Here is a 17,446-nt window from a genome sequence, read left to right as displayed (position 1 = left end):
CGTTCCAGAGATTCCAGTGTGAAGGGATGTAGTGCAGTGGTGAAGTGCTCTCTGGACATACTCGATTTTAGTAACATACCCACACACACTCATGCGTGCATGCACGCACACACACACAAACAGACAGAGAGAGAGACAGAGACAGGAGCTTTGGAAAACAAAGGCTCCACAAATCTTGCTCGCACCACACTTTCTGGAAAAGTGAAAACTGCGCTGCGGTTTGCAAGATTATAATGACAATTCACAGCTGATGGCTCATAAGTTCTTTTTAATGTGCAGTTTAATAAAATGTAAAAAGAAATCAGTTTCATTTTGGAAATAAATGTAGGATGCAAAGTTACCTTCTGGGGAGAGCTGAGCAATCACAGAATTCATAACTTCTAACTCCCTCAATAGCTTTTTAACATCACCTACAAAGGAAGAGACAAAATATGAATGCTTATTAAAATAATAATGCCAATGTCTTTAAAGCATTTCCTTAGGAGACAGGAGCTTCTACCTAATTTCACAGATAAAAATATTGAGGTTTAAGCATGCAATAAGGAGATGTCAGGTTTCATGCTTGGGTCAGTTTACTCCACTAGCCTCTGCCTCTTCATCAACACTAGGTGTGGTAACAGCGGAAGTGCCAGATACACCTAGAACACACTAGCCAAGTTAACTTACTGAGTCCTATCCTTGTTTATTATATTAATTCTGTTTTGAAAATTTTATACCTGAGTGCTATATTACATCATTTCCACCCTTCCCCCCACCCCACTCCAGTTCCTTCCACATCCCCATTTCCTCTCTCTCTCCTCTCTCTCTCTCTCTCTCTCTCTCTCTCTCTCTCTCTGTGTGTGTGTGTGTGTGTGTCTGTGTGTGTCTGTGTCTATGTGTGTATACACAACTTACCGTCACTCACATGAACATGTGTTTAGAACTGACTACTTGGAATTATATATCTATCAAGCTTGTCCCTGAAGAAAACTAACTCATCCTCTCTCCTTAGTTCTTCATCTAAGGATGGAGCTCTGTGGATTCCCCCATCCACACTGGCACATTGACTGTTGTCGTTATGCAAGGTCTTGTTTAAGAAACCATATTGTTGAGATTTTTATCAGAGCCACTTCGCTGTCATGTCTAGAAGAGCATATTTTGCAGTAGGTGTCCTGGTCCTCTGGCTCTTCCTCAGTTTTCCTGAGCTGTACATAATAAACCCACAGAGGTTCTGGATTCCTGGGGAGAATTTGCTGCCCTCCATCAGAGTAGGTGCTCCTGCTTGATCCCAGACTTTCTGTATTGATGTGTGTTTTAGTTAGGATTTTATTTTTGTAAAGAGACACAGTGACCATGGTGACTCTTTTAAAGTAAAACATTTAATTGGGGATGGCTTACAGTTCAAAGATTTAGTCCATTATCATCATACCAGGAAACATGGTGGTATGCAAGCAGACATGGTATTAGAGAGGTAGCTGAGAGTTCTATATGTGGATCTGAAGGCATCAGGAAGAGACAGCCAATAGGCTTGGCTTGAGCATCTGAGACCTGGAAACCTGCCTCCATGATTTACTTCCTCCGATAAGGCCACACCAACTCCAACAAGCCACACCTTCTAAAGTGCCACTCCCTAAGGGCATACAGGGAGGGGGCATCTTTATTCAAACCACCATGCCTGTCATTTCTTCGTTCCTACATAGACTCAATCAGGTTTCCAGGCCCAGCCTGTGATCAATACAGCAGGAGATGACATTTATGGTTCAACAACAGGCTGGAACAGTGCATTTTCTCCACTGATTGACAGGTAACAACCTCAGCATTATACTTAGACCCTTGCAAGGTTCTAGGAGCCAAATCCCATGCATCCTTAACAAGTGTTGTTCGGGTGCCAGTCTGCATACTTCAGAACAATTTTTGTGACAACTGTACTAAAACTTCCTTATTTTCCTATGCTTTTTATGATTTCTGGGATTTTAGGTATTCAAGAACTCTCTCTCTCTCTCTTCCTCTCTCTCTCTCTCTCTCTGTTAAATTAATGCAGTCTTAGCCTCTGTCCCTTCCTTTCCAACTGTGCATTTCCTCCACTATGGAGACTGGATGGAAATTCTGACCCATGCCAGGGCCAGGTGAACCATGTCTGACTAGGTAGGGTGCCACCTATGATTTCTGGTTGAGGCAGATCTGCCAGCAACTTTAATACCTGCTCTAACTTCATCAGATCTGTTTTGATTGCATTAACTTTTGGACAAGGCCAAACTTTGTAATCCCATTTGGGCTAGAATTCATTATGTCAGCCAGACCAAACTCTGCAATTCCTCTGCCTCCGCCTACCCTGTAGTGACATCACAGGTGGGCACTGCTCTGTTGGGCTTGACTATTTCTCAACTACCATATGCTGGTTTTACCATCTAATTCATTCTTGACCTTCCACCTGTTTACAGCACCAGCCATCTGGGGTGGCTCTGAGTGACCCAAGGTGCTGCTTTCTGAGGTCGCCTGACACCTGACACAAGGTTTCTGGAACACTCTGGAGCTGACAACAGTCACTGCATCTGTTATGTGTTCTCAATGAATTAAATATAAACTGGCAGGAGATAGAGGGGGCGACAGCTGTGTTTTGGCTGAAAAAGAAAGTCCCGTAAAGTAATTTCAATGTCTATTTGAATCACCTTAGTTTGGCACAGACACACAGCTCAGTAACTTCCAGAAGAGGAGGACGGGGGCAGAGGGGGAAGGAGGAAGTGGAAAAGGAATAAGGGAAAGAAAAGGCAGGAAAGGGAAAGAAAGGAAAGGGGGAGGGAGAGGGGGAGGGAAAGGAGGAGGGGGGGGTTGTGAAGAGCAGCTCTGTCTCTCACAGGAAGTTTCCCCAGCCAGGATTCTCGTGAAACATCAATTCATCTGCTGTGAGCACAGTTGTTCCCTGAGCGTGACAGCCACGGGAAGGCTCCCGTTTCTAAGGAGTATCCATTGTTGCCATTAGACCTGCTGATGGTGCTTTAACTGAGCAGTGTGGAGGTTCGATTGTTTACAGATTAGCCTGGAGGCGTGACTCCTTAGGGTCCAGGGGCTACTTGCTCATCTCTATTCAAGTTCTCTAGGACACATGTGGGAAGTGGAGTTATAGCTGTGGAAAATGTCTATTCTTCCAAAAAAAGGAGATTTTGCCAAGCAGCTAGGGATGCCATGCGTTAGCTACATCATCAAATAACAAAGCAATTAATTCAAATAATGGTTTTTTAAAAATCGAATCCATGGAATCATTATACCATCATAGGTCATCACACCAGATATGTATTCAGGATCTGTCATCCTTAACATTAGAGCAGAGAGCCGGGTACACTGAACCCTGAGGGCAGCGGCACTCTCCTCACTGGGTAAGCAAATGGCCTGTTTCCTCCTAGCTCTGATGAAACCCAGCCTACAGGGAGGTCCCAGAGAACCCCTCACTTAACATACACAAGTGAAAATATTTCTTTAAAAAATTTTATTTTTTCTAAATGTGTGTGGTGTGGTGTGTGTGTGTGTGTGTGTGTGTGTGTGTGTGTGTGTGTGTGCATATGGGTGTCCCCATCCATGTACAGATGCAAGAATAGCCCAAGGGCCATAGATCTTCCTTAATCTAGAATTATAGGCAGTTAGGAACCACCTAGTGTGGGTGCCAGAAACCAAATTCTGGTCCTCTGCAACAGCAGTATGTACTCTTAACTACTGAGCCATCCCTCCATCCCCTATTTCTTAGTAATTTAGGGTCACAAAATCCTCTAGAAACCCATAAAATGCCATTTATATTTTCTGAGCTGAGAATTTTCATGAATTTGGAGAGTTTTTCAAGAAATAAATAACTTATATGTTAGATTATAGATAAATGAACAAATAAGAGAAATAAAAAACAAACAGAAAAAAAGTCATTGAAAATCTAAATATCTGTGCATATCACTCAGTTATCTAGAAAAACTGTTGGTGGGGACAAGAAAAAAAGAATTCATGCTGTACCCTGGAGAGGCCATGTCCGGCAAGGGAAAACAAAGGGGTGAATATTCTGGAACTGGGAGACTCAGGTTTATGTCTGGTTGAATTCCTTCTCCATTAAGAGTATCATTGAAGTTTTTTGTAGTTACAAAGTATTTTTTGAAGCTTTTTCCTAAGTTACAAAGTTTGTGATTCAAAAACTACCCTGAAACACAGAATTGTGACTTATGCCTGAACACACACATTCTATTCACAGCCATAGGCTGCCACTGTTGGCATGGCTCTGACAAACTGCTGTTCTAAAAGCCATAAGATCATTTTAGCTGACTCTATAATGCCACACTTCTAAATATATAAAAATATTTGAATCAAATAATAGATCTGATTCAAGAGTAAATACAACTAATTTTTTTTTTAATACAAGCAATAGTCAGTTTTTAAAAGACAATTTATCAATACACTACTGTGAGTTTCATCCACTAGGAAACTGATATGAAGCCTTAATTGACATGTGTGCAGCCACACAACCACCTGTAATTCCAGCTCCAGGAGCTGGCGCCCCTCCTTCTGGCCTTCACAGGCAATTGTACTTACATGCAGATACACACAACATTCAACAAACAAATCTTTAAAAAAATATATGAAACTATTAGTTAAACTGTACTCCCTCCTTTTTTGCTAATATTAAAGTCAGCTTAAATAAAACAGATAAATCCCTTAAAATTAAACTTCAAAGGAGAATTTGTTCATTTTGAAACATTGTTACTTACTGTTAGAAGCCAGAATACCAAAGATCATCATGGCGTTTCTTCTTACAACTTTGTCTTCGTGGGTGAGCAGTTTGGTCAAAGGTTCCACGGCTCCAAGTTCAAGGAGAGTTGCTTTATTCTCTTCACCTGACACCACAGGTAAAACAAGACCATGCATGAATGCCTGCCAGCTCCCAGGAGCTTTGACCAGTGCAGCTCCACTCTCTCGTTTACCCTTTATATCCTCTTCACTTTCTCTCAGAAGAAACCTGCAAGCTCCAGCCCCCTGTATATCCACTGCTCTCTCTTTCCCTGGCGTTCACAGGCTCATCCTCAGCTCTGAACTCACAACAGGCCAGCTCACAGCCGTGTCCTAATATTGTCACAGCATCCCAGACACTCTTATGCATCTATGTCTTTAAAATTTGTGGGTTTTTAAAAATTTTTATTTTATTTGTATAGGTGTTTTGCTGCATATACATCTGTGCACCGTGTGTGTGTGTGTGTGTGTGTGTGTGTGTGTGTGTGTGTGTGTGTGTGTGTACAGTGCCTGCAGAAGTCATAAGAGGGCACAAACCCTGGAATTGGAATTATTGCCAGTGGCAAACCACCAGATGCGTGCTGGGAACTGGTCCCAAGTCCTCCATAATTGCAACAAGTGCTCTTGACTACTGAGCCATCTCTCTAGCCCTTAGACCATGCTTTTATCCATTTTAAAAAAAAGTGTATTAGTTTCTTTTTTTTTTTTGTATTTTGAGACAGGGTTTCTCTGTATAGTCCTGGCTGTCCTGGAACTCACTCTGTAGACCAGGCTGGCCTCGAACTCAGAAATCCACCTGCCTCTGCCTCCCAAGCTCTGGGATTAAAGGCGTGCGCCACCACCGCCCAGCAATATTAGTTTCTTATAGGTACTTTAATTGACTCCACAAAGTCTGTGTCTGAAAACAGTGAAGTTTTTACCTTTGGGTCAGAAAGGTAGAAATGAAAGCAAAGTGGATGGCAAGGTGATCTATGTTCCTTCTGAGAGCTCTGTGAGAGAACATTTCCTCTCCTTGGTCTTTCTTGGAGTGAGAATCGAACCCAGGACCTCATGAAAGCTAAGCAAATGCTAACCCACTGAACTGTACTTCTGTCTGTGTCCTGTTTCTTCTCAGCATTCCTTGCCTTGTAGGCACCTTCTTCCCTCAAAGTCACCAACCACATATTTCTGGCCTGTTTGCCCGCCACATCTCTGGCTATGAGACTCCTGCCCACTCCTTTCACCAGTCAGGATCTCTGAGACTGTTGCCCTCGCCTGGAAATCATCTCATCTCAAAGTTGGTTGATTAGCAACTTTTATGCCTGCAATCTTATTTCTCCTAGCCAGGTAGTGGCATATATTTACATCTTCTGAAGGTTGCGTGTCGATATTTTCGATGTATTTTTCTGCCTATTTCATAGGATAGAATTCCTTGACTAATTTTTCAGAGTTAAACAAATTGTGAGGTCTTGGCATGAAACTCAGTTGTTGGGTTTAAGTTGCTTTTTTTTTTTTAATTGCATACCCATGTTCAAGAGGTACACATTCCTCATTTTCTCTTTTTACTAGCCCATGGCTTCAGCTTGTTCTTTATAATTCTTTTCTGTTCCTTTAATTTCTTTTTAGATATCTAATATATTTATTACTGACTTTAGGTTTAATTTTTCCTTTACCATTGCCCTTTTTTAAAAAGGAAGCTGAATCTACTGATTTGAAACTTTTAAAAAGTCATTTGTATGTGTGTTTGGTATTGGAGGGCATGCACATGGAAACAAGTGAGAGACACATGGCTTTTACATGAGCCCCAGGGATCTGAACTTAGTCAGCATTTTAGCCACCCTGACCCTAAACCTTGCTTTCTAAGATGGTGCGATACATTTTTATCTAAATGCTCACTTAACAGCACTCTATAAAGTTTTATAGATCAATTTCTACTTTTATCCCCTGTTTTCTTTCACTCACAAGCTGCATAGAAGGGTGTTGCTTGCTAGAATATTGTCTATTATTGATTTCTGATGTAATTTCTCAGTGGTTTGGAGATACAGTTTGAATAGTTTAGAATCACTTGAGATGTATTTAGTCTTATTTTGTGCCTCAGAATGCAGTTTACTTAGGGGAGTATTCTGTAAGTTACTCCTGAGAAATAATGTTCATTCCAGACCTCTCAGAGAGAAGTCTGTCAATACAGATCAAATTCATTAATATTGATGGTCAAATCTTCCCTATTTTTAGACTTACTGTCTATGTATTCTTTCATTTATTGAGAGAAAGATCTTGAATCCTCTCTCTGGGAGGTGTCTATAGATGCTTATCTTTCCTTGAAATACCAGCTTTATGCATTTGGAGTGTCCTCTATTCAGTCTGTGGCTACAGAAGATTTTTTGAAGCCTTTAAATTATTTGACCTCTTTATCATAATGAAATGACCTCTGGCTCCTTTTACTGTTTATTTTTCTTATATTAATATAATCACTCCATGTTTATAATGATTAGTCCTTTCATGATATATCTTTTTATCTTTTATTTGCGCCTTAATATTCTAAGGGTGTTTCTTGAAGGCAGCATACAGTTTGGTTTTGGCTTTTAATTGAATACAACAATCTGTCCCTGTGGATCATTTAAATTTTATTTGAATGGAATTTTATTCATCTGTAAAGGAAGATGAAATTACAAAATTAGCATGAAAATGGGCAGTAAAACCTAGGAATCTAGGAAAGGGCCAATGAGCCTGGGCAAATGGAGGCCATGAGGAAAAAGAAGACTAGCAGGGTGAGGAAGGAGCAGGCAGGTGGGGGTGGGGCGGCCTCAGTTTAACTCTTTATACCAACATTGTACACATGGCTGTTTGTTTTATACTTCGGGTTATGATCCAATGCAAGTTTATTTAACTGCTCTTTCTGCTTCTGTGGCATTTATTCCTATCGCTTGATTGGATAAATGAGCACCTGGCATGTATATTATATATATGGTACTATATAGAAACGGGATAGAAAGACAAATGGCAAGAGAACAAACCTTTCAAAGCAAACTTGTAGATAGCCTCGCAAGCTTTGGCTAAGATGTCTTCCTCTGGAGACTTGAGCATCAATACCACAGTGGCTGCTTTTTTGCTTTCAATTGTGAGTGGGTCGAACTGAGATAAAAAGAGAAAAATAATCAGCTTCCCTTTGAGTCACATCACAATTAACAGTGGCTTAAGATTTAAAGAGGCTGCAACCTTGCAAAAGGATGTGGTCCCTGCCCAGTAGGTGTGCTGAAAAGTTCCTATTTCAAAAAGAAATCACTGGGGCTGGGGGATAGCTCAGTGGTTAAGGGCACTGGCTGCTCTTCCAGAGGACCCAGGCTCAGTTGCCCGTACACTCATAGTGGCTTACCACTTCTATAACCCCAGTTTCCAGGGGATTTGATGTTTTCTTCTGACCTTTGGGGGTCCTGCATGTATGTGCTGTACCAACATACAAGTAGGTGAAACACATGTACACATAAAGTAAAATAGAAGAAAAAGTTTTAAAAACTACTGACAGAGAAACAACTTTCAGCACTGACAGCCTCTAATCCCTAGAGAACAGTGGAAAGGTAGAAAGGTTTTCTTTTTCTTCTTTTTTTTTAACATTTCTTCAATATAAATAAAGTTTATTTTCTTTTTCTATATTGCATTTGATGAGAAAAGTTACATGATTTCAATTTGTCTGAATTTGTTAACATTTAAAAACATATTTTAAATAAATAGAATTAAATCACAATCTTGTTTCCCTTTTGTACCCCCACTCTTCTTTTGTACCCCCAATGCTTTACTTGACATTTGTAGCTCTTGTATCAAGTTTGAAGAAGAGGACTTTATAAGTTACTCTTTCTCTGAGATGAATGCTTTTCCAAATTATCACAGCCAATGAACCAAATTCTTACCCTCACCTATTGTCTGTGCCACCCTCCAAGCAGAAACATTGTTCATTGAAACAGTTGGTGAATGACTTTATGGATAGACCATCTTAATACACATACCATTTCTTAAATGAATGTAACCTGTTCTCTGTGGGCTGAGAATAAAGTCACTGACTCAAGTCAAATAGCTTTGACCATAGCAAGAAGTCTGTATCCAAAAATCGAGCCTACTATTTATTTCTTGGCACAGCAGAACTGTCAACTTTTAGCTTAGCTAATAGGGAGGTAAAATCCTTTGGTGATGTGAGGGTCATTGAAATACAGCCTTATTACAATGAAACCCAATGTCTAAAAATTGTTCTTATTTTGGGCTTGTACCACAGTAAGAGCCAAGATTTTAAACTCTACTAAATACAAAACAAACAAAAAGGCTTTATATATTTATGTTCATTTAAGAAAATACTAGTAGTGATGTATTATTTTGAAGTATATAATTAATATGTTTGGAATTATTTAAAATTTATTTTGAGAAAAATGTATTTTCACTATTGCTGTAGACGAGCATCTACATAAGACTGTTAAATTGATTTTTTTTATATCAAACAACTTTTATAATACTTATTTTTATTGTTATAATATTTTATAAATTTTAAGGAATATGACAAGAAAGGTTTTCTATTTACAGATCCAGCTTCTCAATTTGCCTCAGACAAATTGCTGAAGCTTCTAGAATGCCAACTCCTTGTTCTGTGTTCTAGTGATAATAGGACATATCTGAAATGATCCAGCAAGGGTTTGAGAGGTTCTGATGAAGCACTTAGCCCATTATCTAGCACATTACAGATGCTCACTAAAATAAATATATATTATTATCATTCTAAGTCAACACACAAGAATCCTTGTGTGTATCTGGTGCCCTGTCCCAACAGTGAATATGTCCATTCCAACGATGGACTCTTAATGGAAAACTCTGAATTATGTATGCTAAACAAGAACAAAGATGAAAGAACAGAAAGATGTATGTAACAATTACAAATTCGTGTAAGTTCCAGAAAAAGACAATAGAGGCATAGTGTGGAGGAAATATGTAGGCCTCTGAGACCTGTGTTATGCTGGGTCTGAGCAATTTTTGTGTAGTTAAAACAAGCTAGGGCTGGGGATTTCTGTGGGCCAAGAGTAAACAAATCATGACAATGTTTTCTTTCATTTCCAGAGACAAATGAAGGAAGGAGCTCAGTTTATGATAAAGGCAGGAGGATTCCAGGTGTTGCCTCATTCTTTGGGTTGACACTCCCTATATTACATCCCGTTCTGGTTGGAAATATAAGATGACATACATCACTGTGTGAAACCAGCAGGCTAGAAAGAGGGAAGGAAGAAGGAAGGACAGATGTAGGCAATCACCTAGAAGGATGTATCTGCAATTTTTAAAAATCCCATAGAAGAGTCTATGTCTAATGCTTATGTGGGTTCTGAGACTCTGAACACTGGTCCTCATGCTTGTGAGGCATCACCTACTGAACCATCATCTCTCCAGCTCCTTTTGTTTTCCGCCCCGTGGGGGGAGGAGGGTTAGATTCCACAGTGTTGTCCAGATTGGCCTTGAACTCCCAAATTGAAGTAACCCTTCTGTCTCAGTCTCCAAAGAAGCTTAGTCAGGCTAAATTAGTATTTGAATATTTTAAAGCGTGTCTTGTAAACACGTGATTAACTTGTGAAAACGCCATTGTAACTGCGGTCTTCGAAGAGGTAGAGTACATCAAGATCCGCTGAGGCAGAGTGATAAGTAAACTCTATTTACTCTCTCCTGGAGGTTTAGTCAGCACTCTTATATGTTACTGTGCCTTCCAGTCATCACTAGGAACAAGGCGGAATAGATTATAAGAAGCGTAAGGGAAGATGGGGGCCATAAAAGCTCCACTCGAAAGAGCGGTTCTTCCATAGAAACGCCAGTGCTTGGCAGACAGCAGAGGCCCTTGGCATAGGATTTGTTTCTCCTGCAGGGCCTACATTATAGTAAATTTTTTCATTTAAAAAGGTGCTGAGAATAAAACGATGGCTGTAACAGAATGCCACACTGCTGAATAAATAATGTCGAGTTGTAATCACACAGCCCATCTGCTTCCCCACAAGGTCGTCAGTCAGCAGCAAGCTTGTTGTGAAATTACAATGTCACGCTCTGTATAAAACGAACGGTGAGCCAAGACTACAGACAGAAAGAATGAAAGCAAGGAGGAGCATCCTGGCTAGCCTCTGCTTTGAAAGGCCAGTCTGCTGAGAGACCAGAGGCGCACAGAGACAGTCTCCAGTCTTTAGGAATGAAACATAACCAAGAGAAACCACTATCTGGCAGAACCTCAGAGATCGCAACGTTCCTGCTTCTGCCTTTCCAACAAGGCGCTCACAGGCCAAGCTTGCACTCTTGGCTTTACTTTTCGTTCTTCCTTTTCCAGACAGGGTCTCACTGTGTATCCCAGGTTGGCCTTAAAGTAATGAACCTCTTTCCTCGGGCTCTGGAGCGCTGATGTTGTAGGAGTACACCAGCATATCCAATTCACATGTGGCTCTGGGGGCACTTGGAGTGGAGCCTAGCGCCCGACACTGTTCTAAGCACCTGAGGCTATCTAACGCTCATTGTTGGGAATAAGTATTCCCCTGAGACAGGTATCATCACATTCTCCCTGTGCCACGTAGTGGTCTGGGAATGTACTCAATGTACAAATGCACATAGGCAGATGCTGCAGTGGGAATTCAAATCTAGGCAATGTGGATCCACAGCCTATAGCCTCGATCACTGCATATCTGCTTTATACTTAGAAATGCCTCGGAGAGTACTTCCTGTTAGACATTCATTCACCCAATCCTTTCACAAGAACTCAGCATTTTCTTAAAGCACCACAAACGACCATTTAGCCACACCTTAGGAGGAAGAAGACAGTTGGACTGGTGATTCAAGACATAACTTTCTCTAATTCTGTCTCTTCCATGAGAAAAGAATGTAGATCTACAAACTAGGTCTGCATATATCAATACATCCCTGACCAATGAGAAGTTAAGAAAATTTTTGTGTTAACCATATCAATACTCTTGCTGCCTTTATTAACCCACTTTAATTAATAGATCACTGATGAATGGAAACAAAAGCCATTGCTAGCTATTTCTAGGGAATATATGCTAAGCAAATGACCATTAGTACACTGAGAAAAGTTTGATTCCATCAGCCATTATCCAGCTCTCTTTGACACTTGGTTATCACTTAAAATTTATAGAACAAACTTTAAAAATATTTTTACTGTATTTAATTATTGTGTTTTGGGGGGTGCATGCCACAGTGTGTTATGTGTAGGTCAGAAGGCAATTTGAGGGAGTCAGTAGATAATATCTGTTCTCTCCTTTCACCGTGTGGTTCTTTGGTATCATCTCTGACCCTGAGACTTGGAGGCAAGCGTCTTTACCTGCCCGAGCTATCTCACTAGCCCCAGAACAAGTGTTTTATAGGCTTTGAAGAGGTAGACCTTGAAATCAGCCAAAGTTAGGATACTTTGTGATAAATCTTTGGAAGTTGTAGAAGTTGTCAGGTTAAATGAGGATTGAAGAGGCTGGAAAGATGGCTCTGGGTTACACTGAGGGTCCTTATTCCTGTTGCAGAGGACCTGAGTTTAATTCCCAGTACTCACAGCAAGAAGCTCTCAACTGCCCAGAATTCCAGTTCTAGGAGATCTGACAAGTTGTGGCCTTGCAAGACCCTGTATGTGCACAGTGCACAGAAGCACAGAAGCGCATACATAAGTGAAATTAATAAGCCATTTAAAGAGGAGGGTTGAATCTCTTGATGCGGACAGTTTTATTGACATGAAGTCCCTGGGGAAATGGTAATAGACAAGTACCATTGGTGAATGTCTTATGTGTCTTCAGTGAACCTCAAGCTTAGTGTGAACTGGGAAAGGAAGCCTACATGCATATGATTTTAACACTGGGCTGTGTTTCCTAAGTCCTCCATCTATGTATAACACTTGGAGTGCAGAGCACAGTATCAACCAGACACTAGAACACTGTAGAACATGTATTAGACAGGCCCGTTGTTTGTTAACATTGTAGGAATTGTGCTAAACAGATACCTTTATTGATTGTTAGCCTTTTGATTCTGATTTTATTATGTTTGTTGCTAAGTTCTGTGTTCATAAATTCCCTGAAAGGCACCAGCATGATATATGGAGGTAAGGAGAGCCTTCTGATTCTGCCCCATGCTAGAAGTGTTTCCAAAGGAAACAGCTAAGATGAGAAAAAAAAAAGGGAACTCTGTCACAAACACACACTCGCACACTGACTGCCTCTGCAGAGGTTTCCCGGATTAAGGCAGACAGAAACGTCTATAGCTTTTGCCATGACTGTATCATAAAGTATCAAATATCTTGGTAGTCACCTGTATGGGGGTGCGAGGGGGGAAAGAGAAGAGTTCTGGCACTAACAGATATTATTTACGGAATTATATGTCAAACACTGAGAATGTCATGTAATTTATTTTGGCTTAATAATAATACTGCAATCCAAATGAGTTGGAGAATGCTATTCTTATTTTACAGATAAAGAAAACTGAAATAGTTTGGCCAAATTGGACAAAGTGATTAATACAGTTCATGAGGAATCATGATGAGACAAAGCTTTCGACCTTGACTGTAACATTCCGATCTGGAAAGTAATTTTCTGCAGTACTTTCTGATTTCTGCACATTTGGAAATCCTTCATTTCTATGTGTACTCTGCTTAATGACATACTCACCAAATGTGTTTTGAAATGAGACTCCAAAGTCAGAATCATCAAAATCATTTTCCATTGTAACACAGTCTTTCAGTAATTGATTAAAATCAACTGATAAACCATGCATTTAGGAGCAAACGGGCATTCTGTAAGAGGCTGTGTTTATGCTCAGTATTTGAAAGAGAAGGAGTTGATGATCCCAGACTATTTTCCAACTGGAAAATATAATATGGGTCATCTTGTGTCCAAGACTATCAGAAAATACCATATACAATATGTACAAGCTGTAGCATAACTTCTTATTACTTTTGAAAATTCCCTGGATAATTCATATCAACTGTAGGCCAGTGGATAGAATCTTGCAGTATTTAAAAGAACACACTGAAACTATGTATCCATTAACTAGACTGTAAACATGCTATCTACACACTAGAAGAGTTAGTAATCACTGTCTAATTGTGCTAATTATGTAATGACAATGTTGTAAATGTTTGTTTATATACTGTTAGGTTTCTCTGACTAATATCATTAGTCAGACTTTGGACGTCTGCCACCATGCATTCATGTATACCGTGGGACATGCCAAACTATTGGAACAATTTATTTTTAAAACTGGTGGTTAAAGTGTTGCTGGTATTTGTACCAGAAACTTACCACATCCTTAGGGGGAGGTTCAACTTCCTTCTTTATTTTTTTACCCATCCTAGAAAAAAAATGCAAAAATATGATTTGCACATCATAAATTGGCACATCTTCCATGATCTCAGTTATCTACGTTCTTGAGAGGAGCGTCATTTCTTCTTCACATTTTACCAACTAAAGCGTGCAGTTGATGTTGGAACTACAGCATTTGCACAAAGTATTACAGACGTCCCTGTTGGAAGCATTGATTTTCAAGGAACTTTTTGGAAAGATTGTTGAACACTGGTGTTATTAAACAAGAAAAATCACAGCACATTTACTCACCAACTGTGTGGGTATGTTTGTTTGTTTTATGCAACTATATCGTACACTTGCTGTATCTAGCCCATCATATGAGTTCAGAATTATGAAAACCATTAGCTCTATTTTCCTGTGAGTGATGATTTGGTGACAAGAGGAGGAAGTTACGAGAGTCCCATGAGAAACCTTAGGATGGGATAGGATAGAGCCTTCAGAGTCAGGATTAGTGCAAATTGCTTGTCAGAGGTCAAAAGCAACATCTGGTTTTACAGACACTGGGCAGAATGTATTGTACACATTAAAAGGCCACATGATCACAGCAACTCAAATGCTCCTGAAAGACGTCTATTGTGTGCAACTGACTTCAAGCCTTTGGATCCTAAGGTCTGTGAGGAACTGGCAGGCTTATTCTATACTGGGCCACCTTCTGCCTTATCCACTACACTTAAATGTTAAAAACAAAACACCCACAGCCTCCACTAAATATAATTTTGAATAAATAACATTTAGGTTTATTTGTCCTATTGTACAGTGTTTGCCTTTATATATGTGCACCATGTGCATGCTGGGTGCCTGAGGAGGCCAGAAAAGGATGTTGGACCCTCTGAAACTGAAGTTATAGACTTGTGAGCCGCAGTGTGGGTGCTGATGGGAACCAAAGTCCTCTGCAAGAACATCAAATGTTCTTAATCACTGACCCGTCTCTCTAGTTCCCAAATTTTCATCAGGATTGCTTTTGAACTCACTCAGCAGCTAGTGTATATTTGAAAATTCTTACAAAATGAGAAACTGTTTTAAAATGTGTGGAAATGTACTATTAGTAAAATATTAAAATACCAGTTTTCAATTTTCTTTTTATATATTAGCAGCAACATTTTTCTCAAATCTCAAATATTCATACATGCTTGAAAAGTACATAGGCCCTTGGTTTTGAGCTTGTTTCACTCAGAAAGATACATAGAAACTATTCTAGAACAGTAGGACCTATCATAAGCACAGGGGTACGTTTATAGGTCAACGTAAGTTCATAAGCTATTTTAAGATATACCAGCAACTGATTTATAACAATTCCTTCTAGAGGACATTCGGGAAACAGGTTACACCCACACAAAACTGTGTGAAGTTATCTCAGTTGCCCTCAGACTAACGTCTTCTATTCCCGGATAGATGTTTTGAACAGTTGAATAATGAACGATGCAGAGAATAAAGACACACAGGGTTGCAAGCATGGAAGGGGTCCTGGGAGATGCCCTGAGGTTAGAGGTGGCTGGATTTTACCACTATATTGGGTGTAGGATGGCTTTTCAGGGGCTTAGATGCAATCCTCTGGTAAGTGGGAGCAATTTGCCATAGACACAATGAACAAAGTAAAATTTACCCAAAGAAAAGTGCATTTTTGTTGTTGCTGCTGTTGTTGTTTTGGGGTTTTATTTGTTTTTGTTTTTGTTTTACCATCTTGCCTGAATTTTATTGCCAAATGTCAATTTCCTTACCTGGGGCCATTTTCCTAAGAAATTCATACAGGGCAAGTTCAAAACATTTCCACTTCCATTTATCCTCCCTGCGTCTCCAGTGGATCAGAATGTCAGTTAAATAATGTTTTACAAATTCATTACTCATTTAGCCTCCGTTTCCAGCTTTCTGGAATTGTGGCCAAAGCTGCAATAAACATCTTTGGAGATAAAAAAAAAACAAAAAACAACAAAACAAAACAAAAAAACAAACAAAAAAAACAACTCACCCACCTACCTGTTTCTTTAGGAAACAGCTGAAAGATAGTGGGATGAATAGATACAGGTTCATCGTACTGATTATGACAATGCGTTTGACTTAAATTAGCATCTTTCATAGCCACATTACCGCCCTATTTGTTAGTTGTTTCCCCATTCTCTCCCGCAGCCCGCCCTATCAGTCTCTGAGCTTCAGGTATTTCGCTTAGGCGGAAGCTGCCTTTAAGCAGGGACTGGAGAGACGGCCCAGCGGTAAGGTCCCCACCCGTGCACTGAACGCTACAGTTTGCCCTGTCCTCTAGTCCTTGACCTCTCCTACCCTCGGGACAGGTGTGCAGCCGTGCCTGTCCCTTACCTGCGAGGAGTCAAGTCCCAAAGAGTAGTAGCTCCTTACTGGCAAACTGCACTGGCCTCTGAGGGTCAGTGTTGATACTTGTTGCTAGGCGACGCTGGGCCGCGCCTGCGTTCTCTGCCCAGAATTAGTTCTTAGCCCCAAGGCTCCCTTTGTCCAGCTCCAAGGCGATCAATTGTACAGGAACTATAATCGTGCCATGGCAAGCCTAACAAGGCTCAAAATCTCCTCCTCTCCCTCCCTTCCTCGTCTTCAGATATTCTTTCCAATGGCCCAAATAAAGACGAACCTGTTTGCTCTCTCGCCCTCTGTCCCTTAGCCACCCATTAATTGGCTCCTTCCCTTACTAGATCTTTCTCATATTCTCACTGCCACCATATTCCAGGTCACAGCGGCTAAAGACTCTAGTTTCTCCTCCCATCCCATAGATGTACTGCTCCGGCCCCCGAAAATCATTGTTCTGTTGTTGTCCCTCCATTGCTCAAATGTCTGCAACTGTCTTAGGAAAAGACATTGTCCCCAAACCGTTTGCCTGTTTGATGCCGACCCTGCAGCCTTATTTCCAGTTTCTTCTACCGCACTCCCCTCCCCCTCCTGCCCTCAGCGTCTCATTCCATCTCCTCATTTTCTTTCCCAGCAAGGTTCTCCTGGGCACCCTTTATCTGCCAGGTCGACTATTCTTTTCATTTCTACTTATCGATCTGGGCTGGTGCAGTCACCAGAAAGGATCCTTCAATTGCCTTTAGGAGTCCATCTCCCCACCCTTACACTTCGCAAACTCCATCTCTGTCTCTCTCATCAGACCTGCTCTCTGTTCTCTTAGTCCTAACAGGGCTGGATGCGGCTCACAGTTGCAACCTTTACTATTTCTGTACCCTCTTCCTGCCATCACCTAACAAGCAGATTTTTGCATATTTAACAACTATTTCTATCAAAGTATTTGTGGTCAAATATCTCACGTGATTTCCATATTTTGGTTAAACTTTGACTAATATCTTAACTAATGTAATTCATTATCTTCCTTTCTTCCAGCCCCTTATATGTATATAAATATAATAATTTCTCCT

The 17,446-nt window shown here is 40.4% G+C and overlaps 1 protein-coding gene across 5 annotated transcripts in view; it reads right to left on the bottom strand.

Moving 5' to 3' along the window:
- Armc3 (armadillo repeat containing 3) overlaps positions 1-16,611 on the bottom strand; it is an 86,313-nt gene extending 69,702 nt beyond the window's left edge. For 3 of the 5 annotated variants that reach the window (XM_031369117.1, XM_031369116.1, XM_031369118.1), the window contains exons 1-5: positions 16,383-16,611; positions 14,010-14,058; positions 7,731-7,848; positions 4,719-4,844; positions 342-410 (exon numbers count right to left, since the gene is read on the bottom strand). In XM_031369117.1, coding sequence (XP_031224977.1) covers positions 342-410; positions 4,719-4,844; positions 7,731-7,848; positions 14,010-14,057 — 361 coding nt within the window. In that variant the 5' untranslated portion in view covers position 14,058; positions 16,383-16,611. The remainder of the gene's footprint in view (positions 1-341; positions 411-4,718; positions 4,845-7,730; positions 7,849-14,009; positions 14,059-16,382) is intronic. The other 2 variants (XM_031369115.1, XM_031369119.1) reach the window with 1 other exon arrangement.
- Positions 16,612-17,446: the final 835 nt, after the last annotated feature.

Source organism: Mastomys coucha, unplaced genomic scaffold (genome assembly GCF_008632895.1).
Source record: "Mastomys coucha isolate ucsf_1 unplaced genomic scaffold, UCSF_Mcou_1 pScaffold15, whole genome shotgun sequence".
Taxonomy (NCBI): domain Eukaryota; kingdom Metazoa; phylum Chordata; class Mammalia; order Rodentia; family Muridae; genus Mastomys; species Mastomys coucha.
The sequence above is the reverse complement of the archived record's forward strand: the minus strand, read 5'-3'. Positions and strand labels throughout refer to the sequence as shown.